Source organism: Cavia porcellus, unplaced genomic scaffold (assembly GCF_034190915.1).
Source record: "Cavia porcellus strain 051 isolate PalLab524CR breed Dunkin Hartley unplaced genomic scaffold, mCavPor4.1 scaffold_23, whole genome shotgun sequence".
NCBI classification, from domain to species: domain Eukaryota; kingdom Metazoa; phylum Chordata; class Mammalia; order Rodentia; family Caviidae; genus Cavia; species Cavia porcellus.
In genome coordinates, this window is record NW_026947506.1 from 43,217,797 (window position 1) to 43,241,042 (window position 23,246).

The 23,246-nt window shown below is 46.7% G+C and overlaps 1 protein-coding gene across 2 annotated transcripts in view; it reads left to right on the forward strand.

Annotated features, from left to right (window-relative positions):
• Window positions 1-23,246, forward strand: part of Vopp1 (VOPP1 WW domain binding protein) — a 107,119-nt gene that overhangs the window by 64,829 nt on the left and 19,044 nt on the right. Inside the window, exons 2-3 of one of the 2 annotated variants that reach the window (XM_003470138.5) lie at window positions 4,075-4,133; window positions 21,670-21,747. In XM_003470138.5, coding sequence (XP_003470186.1) covers window positions 4,075-4,133; window positions 21,670-21,747 — 137 coding nt within the window. The remainder of the gene's footprint in view (window positions 1-4,074; window positions 4,134-21,669; window positions 21,748-23,246) is intronic. The other variant, XM_063234328.1, reaches the window with a different exon arrangement.

Here is a 23,246-nt window from a genome sequence, read left to right on the forward strand (position 1 = left end):
TTCTCCAAAATTAAGCAGGGAAGAGTCAACTCTATTTCAGAACTAGGAAGCTGAGACACAGATGCATTGGCCACATGGCAGGGAAGCAGCAGGGCAGCCTGCACCCAGCTGCTGGGTCTGTCAGGGTTCATCTTTCCTCGGGGGCCTTCACCGCCCCTCAATCTGGCGCAGTCTTCAGGGGAGCAGGATGCCCTGGCTTTTCCGCTGCTCCCCAGCTTCCCACTTGCTTGTGGGTAGGTGGGGCTGCCTCAAGCCCATAAGAGTTTGTGGGTGCTCTGAAAAACCCCTCCCCGCCCTTCACAAGCCCACTGTGCATTGTGGCTTCAGCACCTGCTTTGCAGTGTCTAGAGCTTCATCCAGCTTTGGGCATGCACTGATAGGCAAACCCTGCCTCCCTCCGTCGGTGTGGGCTTGGTGGGGCTGGTACTCAAGCCAGAGATCTTTCCTGCGGGTGCTGCCTCTGCACTTACTGTCCTGTGGAACATCCTCTGCAGTCTAACCGTAGCCTATATTCCCTTGGAACGGTGTGCAGGTGGTTTTTGATGCCTGATATTTACTTAAGGAAAAGCTTACTAACAAAAATGATCAGCATTTCTGGACCTGCATTCCATATTTTTCAGTTAACGAGACATTATGACCTCTGCTACTTTCTATTGTCTGACTTTCAAATGGAATAAAGCCTGATCCACCTCCATGCGATGTTGGATGTGCATGTCATTAAAACTCTGGCGCTTCTCAGCTGAGCCTCCAGCTACCAGACAGGATGTTTTCCTGAATACTAATATTTCAAAAGCTGACACTCATTTCAGTAGCAGCAAAATGGAACTGTTTTAATGCAGGATGGCCCAATTTTAGAGGTGTTTTCTGTTTCAGGAAATATTTTCTTAAGAGGGTTTTATAGAGAACAGACTATATTTATACCAGGTTATATTTTTCAAAATACCTGTTGTATGAGTGGCTTAAGGAGAAGCAATAAAAGGTCATTAACAATAAAAGACAAATATCTATAAGTGCAAGTAACCAATAAGTCAACACAAGTGAGTTACCAGATACCCCAGAAAAAGTACCAGAAAGTAAGTTCTGGGAGGTGAGAGGAAGAACGGGGCAAGAATGACCCTTTCCCTGGCCTTGGTGTGGCCCTGCCACGAGTACCTTTGCACACACTCTCCATCTCCTAAGGTGGCCTTTACCACTCACTTATTCATGACACCTGGAAGTTGAACCCCCAGCACACTCTTTACACTAACTACTCTACCAGCTCCTGAGCGTGGTTTTAAAGCCTTTTCTGCTTACATTTGTGTTTTTAAATGTGAAAGACACACAGTTCAAAAGTGCTTTTAAGTATATCCTCAGAGAAAGCTCACCCTCATCCTGATTGATCTCTTCTACTCCACTTTGCCCTCGAGAGCAAGCACTGTCATTATTTTTCCCCTACATACTTGCTAGGGCTCTTTGTAAAAAGCAAACCAAATGTGTAAATTTCCTTTTCCATAAAGGAAACTTACTGGTCATAACCTTATGCATAATGCTGTTTCACTGAGCCTGTATTTTAGAATTCATCTCTTTTCTGGGCATGGAGACCTTCATTCTTGTTGGCTGAATTATACAGACTCCATTATACAGACATGCTGTTGCTCATTAACCAGCATTCTGTAATGGGAATTTGTCTCATTTCTAGGATTTTTCTGTTAGAAATAATACCACAGTGAATGTACACTGTGCATGTAGTGCTTCATGTTTGTAGAGGGAGATCACCAGTAGCTTTGAGAGCTCATAAGAAATGTTTCAGACACGCCTGAGTTTCCTTCTTACAGCCATGCCTCAGGTGTGCTGTGTGGAACAATTCAGTTCTTTCAGTAAAGATTTGTGACTTGCAAACACCACATACAATTGATGTGCATCTCTACACACAAACACACATGACCCACTCATGTAGCTGGGTGCTGAGGCTGGGACACCAGGCTTCCCTGGGTCTCTGTCCCACTGGCATCAGGCTGTGACATCTTCCTGGGCTCTCTGCCACCCCAAAGGCCAGTGCTGGAGCTGGGGTGGGCAAAGCAGCCTTCTTGGGTAATGTCAGTTGGTCTGGGAGAAGCAGTGCCCAGGTGAATGCTGCTGCCATGGAGAAAGTTTGTGACTTGGAAGAAGAACCCACTGAGGCCTCAGTTTCCAAATGGGTAGTATGGTGTCCCAACAGCCACATGCCTCAGAGACAATGTGAAGCCAAAAGTGTAAAAATCATTTGGAATGAAAATGCTGTGTGAGATGCAGTGATGCTGCTTTTGTTGCTACTTCGGGAGTTCAGTGATGTGACACCCGGATACTGATGGGATGCCCTGATTTGGATCAGCGACTCTGAGTCAGGGAGATTCCAGACAGTAGGTTTTATTCCCAGGGCTACCTGAGCACCCCCAGTTTGCTCTTTGGTTCCAAACATGATACTGCAAGTGACCTTGAGACATGGCCAGGGACCAAAGGGGAAGAGGGCCTCAGACTCAAACCTCTGACCTTGGGACACTGCTTCCTGATTACCCAGAAATGAAATGTCAGGTTCCAGGAAGCTCACCTGTCTGGTGGTGACAGAATGCAGAAGACTGGTTTTGTGTCCCAGCAAAGATGGTTCCATTTTCAGTTCACTGTAGGAGACTGGTGAGATGAGTTGTGAGCTAGGGCAAGACCTGAAATTTTGCTTCCTGCCAAAATAAATTGATTTCTTTCACTGTCTGAACTTTGTTTCTTGAACTGGACTGGAGTGAGCCTTAAATAAATTAAATTCATTTTCCATTAATAAAACTGGGTCACTGTATGCTGCCTGAGTGCTTCCAGGTGTCTTAGATCATGTTCCGAGGGTGCCAGTCTTTTACATAATTTTCATGACCCTGTAGATTAGCGGCCTCGCATCATCACCTGCCTGTACCCCCCATGCTGCTGTGGATTTGGGGTCTGTTTCTGCCTTGCTAGTGGCTGAGCGTGGCAGGAAAGCACCAAAGAAGCAGGTCTGCTCCCTCCCTGAGTAAGGAGGCCTCCAGTCTGCCCTGCTCTGCATCCCCACACAACAACTCTGCACCACATTGTGCTGGAAGCTGTGTTTACACCTGGGCCGATAAACTGGGTCTCCACGTAGGAGGCTGCAAATTACAAAAGTAGATGGCCTGAGTAAAATTACTTCAGGAAGTCTTGAGGATGGCTTCACTTTTGCCTCAGAGCTCCTGAGCTGTTGGTGACACTCACTGGAGGTGGGTATAATCCAAGCATGGCCTGTGAGGTCTCCCCTGCCCTGGCCCATAGTGCAGGCTAAGGGACCCCAAGGGGAGGCTCTCAAAGTCCTCCCTGGCCTTCCTACCCCTGTGTCTTCCTGGGTGGGAGATAGGGGCCTTGCTGGCCTCCAGGTGCAGCTGTGTGATTCTGTCTCACACAGTCTAGCAGCTGGGTCCCCATTGCAGGCTGACTGATTTCACAGTGAGTATTGTGAAATACAAAAGTGTGGAAATGGTAAAACTATGGGAAATGTCTTTCAAAAACAAAAACAGAGAGGGTGATAGAAACCTTTGTAATGCTTTCTTTTGTTCTTTGCTAACCTGTCCGGTAACACTGTAGACATATTTTTAAACTGGGACTGCAGTGTAGCTCATGCATTTGGCTAGCAGCATGCACAGGGTCCCGGGTTCAGACCCAGCACTGCAAAAGATTGTTTTTATTTATCTTTTTTTTTTTTTTTTTGGTATTGGAGATTGAACTCAACCTCGCGCTTGCCAGGCAGGTGCTTAGGCCACTGAGCTAAATTCCCAGCCTTTATTTCCCTTTTTGATTAAATGGTTGTACTCTACATTTAGAGATATAACAAACTAGAAAAATAATAAGAAAATAGGCCTTTCCTTCTCCTCTTTGAATATTTAAAAAGAACTAGATGCTCATGAGAGAGGGGAGGGGGGTCCTTCTCTAAACTTTGCCTCTCTGAAGCTCCTGCTTTTCATACCTGGAAGCTGTGTCCCTCCCTCTTTGTTGCTGTCGCGAGTGCTTCACAGCGTGCAAGGTACTTACCCCTGACAAACTTTCTCCTGCTTCTGTTTCCAGTGCACAGAGGCCAAAAAACATTGCTGGTATTTTGAAGGACTCTATCCAACGTATTATATGTAAGTATTTGCACTTTTCTGTCCATTTAATTTTGCATCTTTCTCTCGGAATATTTTCTTTCTTGGTGAAGGACTGGGATGTGGGGTGGGAGGTCCAGGTTTTGAGCCCCTGCCCCTGGTTCTGGGCCTGCTTCCACTCACAGCAACAGCAGTGGTGGCCTTGTGCAGGGCACTGAGCCGGAGCAGATGAGGCTCTCCGAGGAAACACCATGTGCTCTGATCAGTGATGAGTTAACTCTTCTAAGACTGAAAAAAAGGAGTGAGATATCTGTGAAGACAAAAGTTTCGTTGGCTGATAGAAATTTTGCTAAGCAAAGGAAACAAGACCCAGTAACAGAATGACAAACCTGAGCAAGAGTAGAAAGCACTGTAGGCTGAGCTCTTGTGACTGTGTGGTGTGCACATGTGTGGTTTTGTTTGGTGAAATCATAATAGTTACCTTCCCCCGAGGCCCCGTCCCCAGACGGATGCAGTCACAGACTTGCGTGACTGTTGGCGTGGGGCAGATTTTACTCCTTCCTCCTACCTCAACATCTGCCAGCCTTGCTCTAATTAAAACGTCACTGTGCTTTCTCCCTATTGTTTTTGTAGTTTTAATATCTGCTCTGTTAGCCAGCAGCTATACAGAGCCCCTGGCCTGGGTGGCCAGATCACCTCTCTACCATACCAGTTGTTTTTTATTGTGTTTGGAAGATACTAGTTTTTAGAACAATGTACCAAACCAGTTTTCCCCAAACACTCTGTTGTCTTCAGTGTTGGATTTTGTAAAATGTGAGATATTCCAGGGATACATATACACTGTGTTATATAGCAGAAGCACTTTATAGTCTAGCATATAGGGTAACTAGGGAAGAAATACACAATACAGGCAGCCCTCTATATCCAAGGGTGCAGCATCCCACAGAAAATATTCAGAAGAAAACTTATGAATTGATTCACTAACAGGCTTATACAGACTCTGCTCTTGTCACCACTGCCCAAACAATACAATGTAGCTACTGTTTACATTAAGTGTTATAAATAATTCAGGGTTGCATCAAGATTTGGGAATGTCACAGGTTCTGTGGAAATTCAAGGCTATTTTATAAAGGGGATGTAGGCACCCTCAAATTTTGGGTACTAGGACCAGTCTCCTCAGATATCCCAGGATGACCACATGACAAAATTATTGTTCCTTAAGATGGGCATTTTTCTCACTTGTCACTCTCAAGGAGAGTGTTGTGGGAGGAGGAGGAAGCTGCCCATCTGGGAACAGAGGCGAACTGGCAGCGTCTTGGTTTGATTCTCACAAGCAGAAGTTCTTGACGCCTGGTCTTGGGGCCCCTGGCAAAAAGCCTTGCAGCTGCAAGAGACAAAACCCACTTGGAAAATGAAGCAGCAGCATAAGACCTCGGCTCTAATTACAGAGCTGTCAGGTTGAGAAGTGGCAATGGGATAACAGGGAGGTGAAATATTTTGGTTCTTCTCGGTTTAATGAATTTCTGTTGGTGAGCCTTATTTTCTCAGTGCAGCTTCTTGTATAAACATGGATATAACCCACCTCTTCCAATGTGTTCTTTCTTGGAAACAAACATTGCTCCTGTTGTTCTGTGGACCATCTTTTTTAGAGGTTGGGAGTCAAGGACTGCTCTTATATTTACTCTTTTATTTGTTCTTTTGTGCATTTATGGATTCACTGAGAGTGCTTTGCACTGAGCTGGAGATAAGAAAAATAACAGCCTGGCACAGGACCTAGCAAGGGATGTTTATTCTTGTATTGGAGAAGCTCCTTTTCTACCAGCTTGGTCTCCTACCTTGATTTCTCATACTCCGACATCCTTTCCTTCACAGATTTTAAGCGTGAAGGTCCCAAATATTAGAGCTCAAATATATTGTCTGTGACTTTTTTGTTATTAGAAATACGATTCAGCTAGTAAAATTAACCACGTTAGAGTGAACCACATGGAAGTGTAGGATATTACAGTGCTGGGGAAGTTCCACCTCCACTCAGCTCCAGGCAACTCACCCTCTGCTTGATCATTTGCCTGCTCTTCAACCTTGTCAGTTAGCTGCTGCTTCTCTAAAATGTGAAGGTGAGTTCTCAATGTCTGGGTCATGGCAGCTCTGAAGTCACACATGGCATCTGCACATCAAGGCTCATGGGTCTCTGTCCCCTGAGTTCATGAGGCAAGTTCTGCACACTGAACCTGCCCTGCCTTGCGCACAGGGATGTCACTGTCCTGACACAGCCGTGAGCCAGTATGGTGCCAAGGACAAGAGCCACTGTCTTTCTTCCGGCCCTCAGCATGCATGGCACGGCCCATCCACACCCTGCCAGTAGGAGCAGTTAACACTCAAAAGGCTCCTATCCCCGCTCCCCATCAAGTTGGTACATCGAAGTCTTTCCATTCAAGAGGAGTGAAGAGACACTTGTTAGCTACATTCTGCACCATCCAGCCTTCTTGGCCAAGGGCAAATGTACTGCAGTTCATGGAATAATCTTGGAAAGGCCCCAAATCCCACAAGAGGAGCTTGGGCCTGCAGCAGACTTACTTCCCTCAGGATAAGCCAGCTCCAAGGCTCTTGCTGGCTGGCACTGATGCTAGTACAGAAAAGGAGCTCATGTCCAACCCAGGCTTACCAAGTGCCAGAACAGGGCCCAGGGGCCAGGGTTGTGGTATGCTGGCTGCCCATTGCCCCAGCCACGTGATGTGTAAGGTGCTGTCCTGCAGTGGTAATGGTGCACTTCCTTCAGATGAGGCTCTCCGAGGAAACACCATGTGCTCTGATCAGTGATGAGTTAACTCCTGTAAGACCCGCTGGTGTCTGCTTGTCTGTTGTGCCACACAGGACAGGACAGGTGCTGGCCTCAGGGAGCTGCAGTGTAGTACTGTGAGACTGATAGTGACTTCTTTAGCATCTGTTCTCCTGCATTAAATGCCTACAGATCTTGTTTTAAAAATGCATTTTCAGTAGATTGTACCTGTCATTTCTTCTGTGTAAAGTGTTTTATGTAAGATTGTAAAAACCACACAATTCTTTCAATATCTATTGGTGGCTTTTGTATATGCCATGATCAGTAGGGACACACGCACACGTGCACACACACACGTGCACACACACACGCCTGGCCAAGGAGCTTGACCACAGCAGAGGATACATTTCCAGTGATACTCTGCTGTGGGTTATGGCTTAGCCTGTGGAATTCACGGGGAAAAGACATCTAAGCTGCAAACTTGTCTTTAAGATTTCACTCGCCTGTATTTGAAAGCCTGGTTTCATTGCCTTTCAGCGGCAACCTCAGCTGACACACCTCTTCTTGCTGCACTCCAGCAGCCCAGTTCTTTGTTCGGGTTCTTTCTTCAGCATATCGGGTCTGAGTTTTTCAATGATACTTTGGTCTCCTTGGCACTTTCCAGAGAGACAGAATTGCTCTCCGCTTGCTCCCAGTGCTGAAGCTCAGTGAAACCACCATTTCCCACCTCCCATCGTCCAGGGTTTCTTCTGTCTTTCCTTGCTTTACTTTTTACTTGCACTGGACAACAGCATATATGTTTGTACAAACAAAATATTCTTATTTTTGAAGCAAAAGTTATTGGGGTCTGACAGAAAAGCAACATGTGTTTGAAACCTCCCTTCTGTTGTTTTTCCTTCCTGCCTGCCCTTTGCTTTGCAGTCCTTTCCCTGTTGCAGGCTAACCTTTCAAGAGCTCTTCGTTACATGAGCCCTCTTTGTCCTTTGGTCCAGGGCTTTCTTGGTAAATCCTCTTAGCAACAGTGGGATTTAAAAATAGTGCTGTGTGAGCAGCTGTGTGACATATGAGAGGAGGGTGGGGCCTGGCCAAGGAGCTTACCACAGCAGGCCAACGCAGATGCCAAGAGCTTGGCAGAAGCATGCCAGGCAGGCAGAAGTGGCATTTGTCAGAGAAGAGCTGGTTGCACTCACACTCCTGGAAGCAGGGAGCACCATGACCTTCTCCTGTCCAGTGGCAAGGTGCCCGTGCACCTTGAGATTCTGCACCCAGGCTCTCTGCTGCAGGCAAGGGAGCCCCACTCACCCTGCCCTCACCACTGAGGGGCTGAGTGCCTGCACAGCTGTGGCCCTGCCCATCCATGACGTCGATGTGGTCACACACTTGCCAGATGGGCTTCTGTGAGGTATAAGGGGTGCCATGCACGTGTGTACATAGTGTCCACACATACCTGCAGCTTCATTATGGTAGATGGAACACACTGAGGCTTTGGGTGCTGGGGTCTGTGACCAGAAGTGATGTGATTTAAACACAGTGACTCTGCCCCTGAGACAAACCTGCCCGCTGAAGGGAACCCTTACTGCCCCATCTCCAGGACTTTCCAGAGGTTACCTGGGCATTCCCTGGATCCCTGAGTGGCCATAACCAACCCCTGGTGGGCAATGGGAGGCTCTCAGGCTAGGAATAACCATCTCCATGGATAATGTATTTTCTGCTGAAGTCTGCTACCCAAGTGCTCCTCTCCTTTCCACCAGTGCTTGCCTGTTGGACACATGCAGCCTGGAGTGAGGAGAGGCAACCAACAGGGCCATCCTGTGTAGTGTGTCCCACCAGGGCAGGTCCCCTCTTCTGTCCCCATTCCAATGGAGGGCACTCAGTACCCTCTCCCTCACTCCTTGCTGTTGCTGAAATAGAAATCCATGCTGTCTTCTCCGTAGACTGGAGCTATCTCTTTGGATGGGTCCTGTCTTGTTTTTGTATCCTTTCTGCTAACCCAAGGCATTCAGCATATATTTAGTAAAGGAACTACCAGGGGGCTAGAACAGCAGCACCAACTAGTGATGGGAAGTATTTCAGGGCTCAGAGTTAGGAGACCTCTTCTGTCCAGCACTGCTGTCAGGTTGCTGTATGGCCTCGGTGACTCTCCGACCCTGTCTGGACCTCAGTTCCCTGTGCCCCACATTCTGTCATCTCATTAGCTTGTGGGCATAGTACTGTCACTGGCCACTCAGCATAATTTAGAGCCTAGGAAATCAGAAGTGAATGATGGGCCAGTTGCATTGTTATAGCAGAAACAGCAAACTAAGGTGAGGGGAATTGTGGCTCATCACAGGTCCACTGCTGACCGTTGGGCCTTCTCAGTGCAGATCCATGAAACAGACTTGTGTGAGGCATTGTCATGGGCTCTAGGTTTTTAGCTGAACTCATGTAGGTTATTGCCATGGGATCCAGGCCCTTGGCTGGATTTTTCTAGGCCTTCAATATTGTGAACAGATTTCCTGCACTTTCTTTGTATTTGACTCCTTGGGTGACCATTATAAATAGAAGTATAAATTCTGGGTCCTGTATGTAATTGTCCTCCTTGCCACTCCTGACTATAACAGACCCTGAGGATGCTTCAGGCCCAGCACAGTGGTCTAGCATCCCTCAGTATCTGTTAGACCACTCAGCACCATGCTGAGCCACTTCAGCTGGTATTTACGTTGACCATAAGTTTTTAATCCATCACAAGGTTCTTGGCATGACAGGCTCCATCTCTGGCTTCCCTGTGATGGAGCTGAGAGTGAGGACTCATGGTTCTGCTGGCTCATTTGTCTGGGTTGTTGATTTAGAGCTACAACATATGATTGAAAAACAGTGAATGTTTAAATTTTAGAAAGGTATTACAGTAAGAAACATATTGCAATGAGTCTTTCTCAAAACCTGTACTGTTGCTTCAAGTACACACCATTGTTTCTGTCATTTTTGAGGCAGCTCTGGAGTCCTGTTTCCTGAGTGTCTAGCTGCGTTGTCCTGGCTGCCTCAGTGTCCTGAATCAATTCAAAACATGACCTTTCATGATCATTTGGACTCTGGAGAAGAACCAAAAATCACATAGTGCAGATCCAGAGAGTCAAGTGGCCGAGGACACAGTGTTGTGTTTTTACAAGCCTGCCTGGCATGAGGCAGCAGTGCTTGCCACGTTTTACCACACTTTTGTAAAGATACACGCTGCTCTAGAAAGTGGCAAGTGTATTTGAAGCAAGAGGGACTGGGGTTTTACTTGGGAGGTGGGGGAAGGTGGTTAGAGTGATGTATTCTTTATTAAAATAAATTTTAAAAAGTTAAACATTCATGTTATATTTTGATCATACCTCATAAGTACTCTCAAGGAAAAAAAAGGAGAAACTTCTTTAAAGTCAGCTGCAGATAGGGAACCCACAGCCTGCCTCACTGAAGGGAGATAAATGGTAGTAAACACATATATGAATAAACATAACAAGAAAGGTAAGATGCAAGAATCAGACGTAGCAAGGCTTGGTGGCATGTGCTTATGAATGGGCACCCTGCAAGCCTGAGGCAGGATCACAAGTTCAAGCCCAGCCTGGGTGACTTAGTGACTTAGTTAGACTTGTCTCAAAAAAATCAGTAAGGACTACATCAGTAGGGATGTAGTTCAGCGTGAAAGCCCTGATTTCAATCACCTGTGGAGCAAAAAGGGAAAGAGGAAAGGAGGGAGACAAAAGAAACCGAAGCAAAGGATGTGTCCTGATGATTCCTACACATCCAGGCCAGCTTCCCTCCTGTTTCCAGGAGGGGCTGCCACAAGGGATGATGGGAAGCCTAAGGCGTGGTGATCGGCCCTGCCCTTGCGGAGCTCATGGTCCTGGCCTGTCCAACTCTGCGCAGCCTATTCTCATCTGTCCTGCTCTCTGCCTGTGATTCTTGACCAGGGGATTCCAGGCCCTGTTCCAACCCCCTAAAGGCTGCTGAAACTTCTTCTCAGGCACTGCCATTAGCTGATGTAGTCGTCTCTCTGGGGCTCATCTCCTGTGAGGGATTAATGCAGTGAGTAGCTGAAGTGCTTCTCACAGGTGTCAGATTGACAGCTCAGAAACAGTGTGCGGAGTCAGCTGCACCCCCCTGCTCCAGCGGGAGGTGCCAGGGTCAGGTCAACACAAGATCGCCTGTGGCTGGAGGAGATCTGGTGGGGGTCTCCTGGTGGCCCTGCAGGCAGACCCTGACCAATGCTGTGAGGCCAGCAGTGCAGAGGCCTGGGGATTTTGGAGTAGAAGTACGTTTTTAGGCAGTGTCCACAGCCCTTCTCTTCCCTTCTGCCTGGAGAGTTGAGGGGCTGAGCACAGCTCCTGGGTGGTGGCCTAGACTGGGGTTTGAGGAGTCTGGTCTGGAGTCAAGTCTGGTCTGGAGACATGTCTAAAACTGAAGCAGAATTTCTCTTCTTTCCCAGATCTTCTTGTTGAGCTTATTGGTGAAAATTTTGGATATACTTTGGTGTTACGGTTCAGACTTAAATGGCCCCGGAAGTCTCATGCTTTCAGAGGCAGGGTGTTTGGAAGGCAGTCAGACCACTGGTACTGACTTTGCTGAGAGGAGCTGATCGCTGGGGCATGACCTGGTGGAAAGGTGTGTTTCTGGTTCCCCACACCTCACTTCCCTCCGTTTTCTGGCCACACTACCTTGGGGTGAGCAGCCAGCACTCCTACCCAAGCCCTTCCACCATGAGTTTCTGTCTTGGACCCAAACAACCATGGACTGAATTCTCTGAAATCTGTGAGTCAAAATAAACTTTCCCTCCTGTAAGTCTCAGGTGTCAGGTGTTTTGACTCAATGAGGAAAAAGCAAACTGTTACGAATGAAGACATTTTCTTCCCCATAAGGGAGCAATTTCACTGGTGACCTTATTTGTATTTGTGACTTGACTTTTTTCATTGACTGTACATTGTGAAATTCTTCTTGATCTGTGTAAAAAAGCAACTTCGTAACTTTGTTCTTTGTGACAATGATGGACTATTGCCTGAGGATTTTCACTGTTGGCTTTCACATTGCTGTGTAATTATTGTCAGTTCAGGTACAACTTGGGGGCTGATGTTCTGTTTTGTTAACTATCAAATTTCACTGTTCCTTCTTGGTGTTTTTAAAATGTAAAGCAGTGCTCTCCAACAGATCCCCACTATTGACTTGGCAGTAAGAACAGACGTGAGCAGACATGAAGCTATTTATAATCTTTTCAAAATTCCGCTTGGTAGGATGTTTGGTGTATTTTAAGGCAGACCCTGCTGGTGAGGTTATGTAATGTGTGGTGCCGCATATCTATCATTCATGGGTCCCACAATGCTGAGCCCCAGTAGTTTGGGATGGATGACAGTGTGCCCTGGTCCTTGATAAACATTGTCCTACACACTGCGTGTTTATAGGCTAGAACTTGTTTGTGTCACAGTGAATTAGGAAAAACCAGAATTGCTGAATCAAAGACTGTGTTGCACCTTCGGAAGGTTATTGTGATGACTGGGTCCCAGTATATGAGAATGGCTTCTCCAGCTCTGTGTGACAGTTTGCCTGCGGGCTTTGTACTCTGAGTTCACAGGAATTTGTGAAATGCTGCCATCTGTGACAAGTCCTTCCTGCCACAAGTCACTTCTGCATTGGACAAAGGGTGGACAACATGCAGGAACTGTGGAGGGACCTGGGCTGCACACAGAGGAGCAAGCTGGGCTGGCTCTTCAGACAGACGCTCAAGACAGTACTACATGGCGATAACTACATGAATGAGAATCCTGCAAAGGGAGTCGCAGCCCCACAGAGCTGATTGCTCAGGGACAAGGGACAGTTTAGCAGAGATAGGAAGCATGAAGGTACAGAACACATTTGAGGAGGCAGGAGGTCAGGTGACAGCTGGGCTGTCCAAGGGTTAAGGAGGCAGGAAAATGAACACTCACTAATCCATTTGGTTCGTTAATTATAACATTTATAGTAAGCACCTATACTTTCTACCATGATAGAAATAAAGTAAAATTTCTTTGGGTCTCTTTATACATCTGTCACCCTAGAGATAGCAGTTTGGGTTTATACAACTTTGAGAAGGTATATGCTTGCAATGAATGTGTCTCCAAAGGATTGGCCATCTTCTCAAAGCTCATGTCAGGGCTCATCAGAGCCAGTGTGGTCCCCTCCTTAAAAGCCCAGAAGTGCTTGACTTTGCCGTAGTATATGTTGTCCAAAGGAAAGCTAAAGGGTCATCCATATTTGGCCATATGACAGCCCTGGAGGTCATGGAAACCACCACCTCTCAGACCAGGAACTGAGATTCTGATATATGAATTGTCGACTGAGGTTGACAGAAAATGACATGTCCATGTCTGAATCTTTTGGCTTGATAGGCAAATAAAAGATATAAAACCTAATGTTTGGAGAGATGAAAATTCTTTTTTTAAATGTGCAGTATTAAAAGCTGATCAGAATATGTCAATTACTTTGCTTATAGTAATGATGCTATCAGTGCCTGCATACAGCCAGATTAATTGTATACATTAAAAATGGGAAACTCAGAACTGGGTGTGGTGGCACATGCCTGTAATCTCAGCACTTGGGAGGCAGGAAAATTGTTTCAAGTTTGACACAGCCTGGGCTACAAAGTGAGCTCAAGACTAGCCTGAACTGCACAGTGAGACCCTGTCTCAAAAAGCTAAAATAAAACAAAAAATGGGAAGCTCATTGTATGTAATCTATACCTCAGTAAATGTTAAAGACTGATTGGAAAAACCAAAGCAACATTCCTCACACACTCCTACCCCAGCCCTGACACATGCTTACTGGGTGCCAGTAAAGGAGTAGCAGGCAGCCACGTTTTCATGCTTTGGTTCTGAGTCCTGGATGCACCACAATCACTGAAGATATTCCCAACTGCCAGACATGAGTGTGCATGAAAGCTGCCTGCTGATTCCCACGTGATCCCATGTGGAGAGCCACCACCTCCCAGCGCCCTGCACAGAGTGACCCACCTGGAGCTGCCGGGTCCCACCCAGCCCCTTGCTTCCTGCGGGAATTACTGGAATTACATTGCCCATAAAGACTTCTGGGGGCGGGAGATTACTATGCTACTTTGACGAGATGAAGAGGAGTTTCCCATGCAGGTTGGAGTCCTAAAGGCAAGGCCAGAGATGCCATTTATGCCATAATAAGACTGGAAATAATTACTTTAAATGGCCTGTTCTAGGGAGGCAGAATTGGAGGTGAATGACAGATTCCCAGACAGACTCAGTGTTGGGAAAGGGGTAGGTATATTACCATGAAGTTCATCTAGAAAGAAAGAAAGAAAGAAAGCCTGTGCAGTAGTAGGAAGCTGTCGCAGATCACAGGTCTAGGAGGGAAGAGTCGGTGCCCAGCAGCTCACCAAGCTAAGATTCTAGAAAGACGTGTTCAAAGGATGGGATAAGGCTCATTTCATTGTCCCACAGTCACTAGAGACATGGGGATTTCTGTAAATTCTATAGTTGATTAAGAAGGGTTTGGGTCTGCTCTGCTGATGCTCTGTCGGGTTGGTCTTATTTTCACTGGCATATCTGTAAAACCAGGACATATGTGATTTGATAGTGTACTCAGATGACATGGAGACATTTTCAAGTGTCACAGCTGATAAGATGGAACATTCTGTCCTAAACAAACAGCACAGTTGGATGGATCATAACTGGTACATGAGTCGCTGCATTTGTAAGATTATGTTTAGTGAAACCTCAACATGGAACAAAGGCCTGTAATGGAATTCGCCAGTGGATCCCTTAGCTGCATTCTGTCATTGATTTGAATGAAAATGTGGAAGGTATCCTGTGGCATTTATGTTTTGAAGTCTGTAGAGTAGAAGTATGGATCCATTCTCTCTTCTTTCTTCCTTCCTTCTGTCCCTTTTCTTCTTTCTTAGTTAAAATATAGCTCACCTACAATAGATTCACTTCCCCATTGTCTTTGTCCCGGTCATGAAAGCAATCTGCTTCTTCTCAGAAAATGGGTGGCCGTGTTGGCTGTGGGTGCAACACTCTTCCCGTGCTCCTTTGCAGCCTGCACTTCTGGTCTCTCACTGGTCCTTCTTCTCACCAAGCCAGGGCTCTGTTGTTTGTGTAGCCTTCTCTCTTCCTCCTCCCTGCACTCTTCCTCATCCTTGCTGGACTTTGGGAAGACTTCTGGTTCTGGGTTCCAGCTTCAGGGCATGGGAAGATTCCATTTCATTTTCAGGCCCAAGTCTCGTCTCCATCTGACTGTGAAGTCACTGAACCTTGCTGTGGTACTAACGTATCTGCCACTGAGTCGCTGCTGACAGGGGTTCACAATCACTGTGTGGCCATGGGAATTCTGGGTCCCAACAAAACTGAACTCATTCTTCACTTAAATAACAGAAACTGGATGAAATGAGGAATGTTTTGAGTGACAGAATCAGGATCTTAAAGCTTATGACAGGCTAAAATAATGGCTAGGTTTATATAAATTTGAAATTTTGCTGTGGAAGCCAAAAGTCCACAAGCCAGCGCTGTCAGAACCATGTCTGGTGAGGACTCACCCAGGTTTACAGATGGCTGTCTTCTCAGTGTGTCTTCATGTGATAGAGAATAGCCAAAACCATCTCCTGCTTGTGTGTGTGTGTGTGTGTGTGTGTGTGTGTGTGTGTGACTGAGGACTGAACCCAGGGCCTTCACGCTGAGCTGTATCCCCAGCACACCCACTTTTTTGACACAGTCTCACAAAGTCTCTTAAGTTGCCCAGACTGGGTTCGAATTTGTGATCCTATTTCATTCTTGCAGAGTGCTGGGGTTGCAGGTGTGCACTGCCATGCCCGGCTACCCTGCCTCTTCTTATAAGGGCACTGGTCCCATTTGGTCCTCTCTTATGACCTGATCACTTCCCAGAACCTTGTCTCCTAATACTATCCCAGTTGGAGTCAGTGTTTCAGCCTATGAATGTGGTGTGTGTGGTGGGGAACATGTCCAGTCCATAATGACACCACATAATATGCTGATATACCAACATTTGGTTATTTTAATATAAAAGTATTCTGTGACTTTCTGAACATTGAATGTTCCCTGGCCTAATATGTCAGCCTTTTCTGTTCCTGGGATTTGTGAGACTTATCAGAATAGATATATCCCATGGCCAGACCCTCTTCTCTCCTGGATGGCATTAAGAAGGATGTGTGTTTATTTCTTAGGTCTAAAATCTCTTAGAGGAACTGGACTGTTACATCTGTGCTTCACACTGCTATGACACATTCCTAACCGTGCTCCACATGCTGCTAGATGCCTGAGTCCTTTTATGTTCTGCATCCTGAGGACTGTGTCATTCACTCTCTGTTGGGAGAGAGCAAGATGCCCTGATTTCAGTGAGCTATGGTCAATACCACTCCGAGGGATCCACCCCGTTCTTAGACCTCAAAGAGATCTGCTCTTGATCCTCATGCACAATGAGCAGTCCCAGAAGCCAGTTTTTGCCCAGGTACAGGCTTTCTCCACTTTTTAGGATGCTATGCATTTAGAGCCCTGGGCCTATAATTAGCTTTCCTAAAGAGCAGATTTGGTTAATAGTGATGTTTGTTCTTTCATACTGCAGGTCTAAGAATGTGTACCTCTGGTACACTGTAGAACACAAAAGACAATCCCATTCTGTGTTTCCATCTTGATCTGTTCTGCATCTAGCTTAGACTTGCTGAAAACTTTTGAAACACAAATGCCAGCATAGGCTTGGGGGATGAATAGCATTAAACTTGACTTGTTGAACAACTGGCTTATTTAGTGTGCCTGGTGGTCTAGTCATGTTTGCTGCTTTTAATTAAGCTCAGTGTTAGAGTTGATATTTTGTTTATAATTGCAGCTATTTGAAATGTCAGCAGTTATGTTCTTAAGGCCCCAATTTGCCAGCAACTTCATTGAAAGAAAGCAGCAGAGGGAAAGGGGTCCTAGGTGTGCTCTTTTGAGTGGCTGGCACTTTCCAGCACCGTGCTGGGAACTGGACCAGAAGTTCAGATGAGCCTGCTGCACACCCAGAGCTAAGGGGCTTTTAGCCAGAGAAGGGAGTAGAAAGCAGGCTCTGTGTGGAGAGAGGAAAGCAGATGATCAGTTGACAGTGTATATTTGCTGCTGACGTTTCAAAACTGTATCCAAAAATGTGAGCTTGACCATTTGAATGTTGACTTTTGCCAGCCAAGAAGAAGTTGAGTCAGGAATTTGCAATCCATCCAATACTCTAAGACAGATGCGATCTCAGACTGAGTGAGTAGTTGGTATACACTGAGTTCCTTAAATGTAGTAGATACATCAGATCTCTCAGAATTCTGGGTCAGGACTCTACTTGCACAGGAAAGCTGGCTTTTCATCTCCTTCCTGTAAGACACTAAAGCGGGATGCTGTGGGGCTTAGGTTTTGAAGCAGCAAATGTTTCCTTGCAGGTAATTAAGAGAATGAAGCATTTGAATGAGTCAGCTCCTGAAAGGTGATTCCATCACTGTGTTTATTTCTGTACACCTCCTATACTGCTGTGCGTGCCCTTCTGTGTGTGTGTGTGTGTGTGTGTGTGTGTGTGTGTGTGTGCCCTATCCCTCTTTTTATGGTACTGGGTATTGAGCTTCAGGCCTTTACACTGAGCTGCAACCCCAGTTCTTCTTTATTTTTTATTTTGAGATAGTGTCTTATTAAGTTGCTATTATGGATTAAGAACTGGTGGTTAACGCCAGCTGAATTAAATCAGCAGGGCACTGAGCGTAGATGTTCCACCTGAAGAAAGTTGCCAGCATAAATAGAGACTTAGAGATGGAGAAGCTAGGGATTAATGTGCATTGAGGCGTTGAGGCATGGTGGGCTCTCCTACATGTTGCTGTTTGAGCTGTTGGTTCTCCTAGAGAAGCTCTGGTCCTCACATCGAGCATTGCTTCCTGGTTTTGGAGGGGAAGACCTGTGCCACTTGGTCTCTAGGATGAACTCGTCACGCTGGCTTCCTGGCAGGTACTCGACTGTGCTTGTCGCTGGAGGAGCTCAGGGCCTCTGTGTCGCTGAGGATGGCTGTGGTGCTTTCAGGACAGCCCTGGTCCTGTTGTGAGTGTGACTTCTCGGCTCTAGGTAGAACCCTCAACCTACCAGCACAGCTTCTTCACCCTGCTGGCATGGACTTTCTGGCTTCCACCACTGACCTTTGGGCCTTCACAGCACGGATCTGTAAAAGAGACTGGCATGAGTCCTTCCTGTGGGTTCTGGACCTCCAGTTGGAGGGAGGCCTTGTCATGAGCTCTGGGTCTTCATCTGGACTCGTGTGGGACATTGCTGTGGGATTCAGGCCCTTGGTTGAATATTCTGTCTTTGGTGTTGCATATAGATTTCCTGCATTTTCTTGTGTTAACTCTGGGTGACCATCATAAAATAATATTATAAACTCGATGTCCTGATTGTAATTGTTATCCTCCCAACCCCTGACTGCAACAGTTGCCCAAGTTGAGCTTGTGATTCTCTTGTTTCACTTCTCAGAGTGCTGGGATTACAGGTATGTGCTGCTGTCCTCCTCTGCACCAGGTTCATAGTTACCAGTGTAGGATGGCCTCCAGGCTTCCTTTCATACTGGCCATGCCCCAAGCTGAGGCAGTTCTGATTATAGCTGAGGGAGAGAGATGTAAGAAACATCATGGCTGCAGAGGCTAGTGCCGCAGTGGAAAAGAAATGGCCTTGGACTTTTTTTTAATAGCTTAGCCAGGTTAAGCCCAGATGTCTGTTGTCTCTGTTCTTCACCTTCCTGAGCCATCCGACCCCTTCAGTAAGCACAGTGTACTCCCACTGGAGTCTACATATCAGTTGCTTTTCTAGGATTTGATCATTGCAGGACATTAAATAGTAAAATTAGGAACAAAAATGGTGATATCCCAGTCAGAAAACAGAAAAGACCAGAAAGAGACGTTAGTTCAGCATTATTGACAGTGGAAAGCAACTCAGAATCTGAGCCTTGGCCAGAGACCAACCAGCTTCCTAGGAAGATGAGAGAAACCAATTCCAAACCCACCAGAACCTTCAGCTGTCCATGTCTGACTTGGAGTCATCTCAGCAGCTTTGAAGACAAATGCTATATGACACAGCCTAGGGCACCCATAGCTTTGTGCCTGGTGGCAAAAATAGTTTCATAAAACATTGCATGGTACTCATTGATTTTATAAACTGATTTTTACCCTTATAAGATCCAATAGAGTAAGTCAAATTCTCCAACCGGCAGTGAGATCACAGCAGCTTGGCACCTCTGTTCTTGTGTTTATCAACCTGGTACACAAGGAGATCACCCCACACTAACACCATTCTTCTACCTAGTGTTCCCACTTGGTGTATTATTTCAGTCCTTTAATGATGTCTGTGCTTCCTGTGGAATGATGCAGGCTTTTCTGGGAACATTTCTGGTCACCGCACAGTTCTAGTTCTAGCTAATCACAGCTGCAGGCACTAGATGGCGGCCGCTTTCTGAGCCAACAGCAGAGTCTCCAGTTGCGCTGGCAGAGCTTTATGTTAGCTACCTTCTCACGTAGCATCCTGTAATCAGAGTGATGGTAACTGTCCCATCCTACCACAGGGCCCTCCACGCCAGAGAGAAGAGTTCAGTGTGTATACCAGGGAGTCCAGGTCACTCACCATGAATCCCACAGTCACCAGGAATGCTCATCTTTGCAGATGCTGCCAAGAAACAGTCCTGTTTTTTTCCTTTGTTCACCGCTAATTGTCTGACACCACCTACCCTAACTGCAAGAAGTCCTTTCTCTCCCTTAAGTGCTCCCCCACCTCCATATGCACTTCCATGCATGCATGAGCTGCCCACGAGAGTGAGACTGCTGGGGATGAGAGCGCTACAGATGGCACAGGGGTGCTCTTGTGCAGTGCCAGGCTCTTGCCAGTCCCACCCTATCCCACGCTGGGCATCCTGTTCTGTACTTTGCTGTGTGTAGCTGTGAGGCCTATGGAATGAACTGGAGGGTCTCCCAGCCCCCAAACATGGAGAGCATCCTGCCTCTCAGGTTGTGTCCAGATTGATGTCTGTGTGTCCTGTGCCCAGAGGTTACCTTCTCCTGGAGTTATCCCTGAACACCTGTCCAAGGCTGCACACCACGCCATCCTTCCCCCATACCCTCCAATGCTGGCATCACTTTGCTTGTCACCACAGCACATGATGCCATCTAGCACAGCTCCTGTTCTAAATAGGTTAGTGTTTGTTCTCCTCTTTTGGAAAGAGAGCTCCTCCTCAGCAGGGGTTCCCATTTCTAGAAGCTCCTTGAGGTTTCAATGCATGGAATATGAGAACCAGCAACATTTTTAAGCACTTGTTTAGGTGGCTGTGCTAGACACTGGTTGGTTAAAGCAAGTTATATTGATTAGCTTGGGTCATTATCCTATAGGATAATCATAGAGGTAGGTTTGGGTAGCACGTAGAGGTTCATATCTATGAGCTGCAGAGAGACTGGGTATGAAAATATCCATACCATCTGGTACACTTTGTGTTTGTGCATGGGGGTGATAGTTTGGGAGTGACTGCTCAATCGGGTTTAGCAGGTGCTGGACATTCACAAAGAAGCAGAACCAAGCCCAGGAGCCTCAGCAACTTAGCCTGCTTTGATTTGAAAAATCACACAAATGTTTACAATTAATGTGTTACTCAGAAAGTCAAACCTGGAAGAACCATAGGAAATTTGAGCAACAACAACAAAGAACAAAAGAACAGTCAAGCAAGCTGGTGCTCAGCTTCACCAACTCCAGGCCATTTGATTAATATTTCCCAGGCCGTAATTCTCTACACATTTTCCTTACACTAAAAAAGCCTATTCATGCTGCGGTAGTCTACAAATTCAGTGCCCCAAATCTTGGGTTGAATTCTATGTTTCTTCCAGTTACTTTTTTAAAGCTGTCAGGAGGGCCGGGGCATAAGCGGTCAGTGGCATAAGCACCTCCTTGGTAAGTGCAAGGTCCTGAGTTTGATTCCTGGTAATAAAATAGAAGAAAGAAAGAAAAAGCTGTCAGGTGCCCATGTTATAATTGCATACTTGTTTCATAATATTGAGAAACAGGTGCCCCTCCCCTCCCTGCCTCCCTCCCAGCAGGGCTGATTTCTCCAGGGAAAGCTCCTCTGTAAATACCACAGTGAGCGATGCAAGCATTTGAATTTTGTGGCATTTTCTCTTTACCCAAAATAAATAGGCTTAGGCAGGGCAGAGATCCTGGAGGAAATGTGTGGCTCCTGGGAACCTGACACGGCCTCTCAGGTGGCTCTGCTGGGCAGGAACAGCTCCTGAGCACATCGAGGGACCCTGCAGCCTCAGTGGGGTGTGGTCAGATAGAAGGAGGCAGCCTAGGTCGTCCATCCTTGTTAGCTCTATATATGGGTGATGTGTCGGATCTTTCTGGAGGACGATGCCCTAAAAACTGAAGCCTGCATTGTGGAGGGCCCCACCACCCCACATGCTTTGCTAATAAAGACAGCGAGTTTCACAGAGGTTGACAACTTTCAGTTAATAAGTGACAAGTCCAGGACTGAGCCTCCTCGTTTGACCCCCAGGCTCTTTTTCTGGCATTGCAGGACTCACTGGGATGGTTCTGTCTTGTCTGTAAACTCAGGGACTGAAGACTGAACAGAGGTATGGCTCCGCATTGCTGTAGTTTGTTGTGGAGCCGGTCATGGAGCCAGTGGAGTAAAGCCATTTTCTGGTCTGAACGGCTCTCTGGAAGGAGGCCTTGCATGGAAACCCAGCCGGGTGCGAGACTGCCCTGGCTCTCCTCACTGTGGTTGTAACCGGCCTGTGCCCTCTCTCCTCAGATGCCGCTCCTATGAGGACTGCTGTGGCTCCAGGTGCTGCGTGCGGGCCCTCTCCATCCAGAGGCTGTGGTATTTTTGGTAGGTTACATTTCTTACTTGTTTCTGGGTGCCAGCCTTCATTGTCCCAGCCCCCAAGAACTCACCCACTGTCAGTGTTGTCCATCAGATCCATCACCTCCACCATGGTGTGTGGCCTTCGGGGTTGCCTGAGTCAAGAAAGCAGGAGTATTTGGGTCAGCTTCCTGAGATCTCACCCATGGGCAGAGAGCTGGCTTCCAGCTCTGCAGGCTCCGTCTGAAGAAGAGCGCTGCTCTGCGATGGTGGCTGGACAGCTTACTCCACTGGAGGTTTAGCCGGTTTCGGAGATGGGGCTGAAGCTAACTTGAGGGACAGGTGATGACTTGTGATCAAGTTTCTGCTACCTGGAAATCATTCACCTTGTGTGGCTTCTTCTTAGCTCTCAAAGTAGCCCATGTCCTTGTGCCTTTCCATTCCCTTAGAAGGAAGTTTCAGGAGGTGTCTGAAGTCTGTCCAGCCACCCCCTGAGGGAACAAGGGATCCTTCCACAGAGCAGGACCCTCAGAGCAGGCCCCTTTTAGGATCCCTGAGAATCCATTTGACAAAACGGATAAGAAGTATCCTTCAGGCCAAGGCAGGGTGGCACACACATGTAATCTCAGCGCTCAGAGGCAGGAGAATTGCCAGGAGTGTGAGGCCAGCCTGAGCTGCACAATGAGTTCAAGACCAACCTGAACTTAGTAGTGAAACCCTGTCTCAAAAAGATAGAGAGAGAGAGACAGAGAGAGAGAGAGAGAGAGAGAGAGAGAGAGAGAGAGATAGAGAGAGAGAGAGAGAGAAAAAGAAGAAGAAGAAGAAGAAGAAGAAGAAGAAGAAGCAGAAGCAGCAGCAGCAGCAGCAGCAGAAGAAGAAGAAGAAGAAGAAGAAGAAGAAGAAGAAAAGAAGAAGAAGAAGAAGAAGATGGAGAAGGAGGAGGAGAAAGAGGAGGAACAAAAACAAGAACAAGCACTAGATAAACAAGACTTCCTTAGATACCATGTGGAAAGGATCTTTTTAAAACAAAAGAGGCCTTGTTGCACGCACCCATTTCTTCAGCTTCATGGTGATGTCCCCCAGATGAATGCCACTAGGGGCTAAGACTTCATGCTCCTTGTTTTCTGTTTTTGCTTTGTGGTATCAGGATCCAACTCAGGACCTTGTGCTTGCTGAGCTAATTCCTCGGCCCCGTGCTGTCTCTCTCTCTCTCTCTCTTGTTCTTTTTTTAATAACTTTAAGGTACTGACTTTACCACTGATTTTTCTTTTGGTACCGAGGCTTAAACCCAGGGCTTTTATGCTATGCTACATTTCCAACCACATTGTCTTTTTGACAATGGTATTGTGTTTTGCTAAGTGGCTAAGTTAATCAGTCTGGGATGGAATTTTTTGACCCTCCTGCTTCAGCCTCCCAGTGCCCTGGGATTAGGGGTACACACCACACTGTTTTGGCTTTTACTGACTTTAAAAACTTTACTGAGTATGTTAAAGCAGCTACTTACATGCTTTATGAGGTCTTGTCTT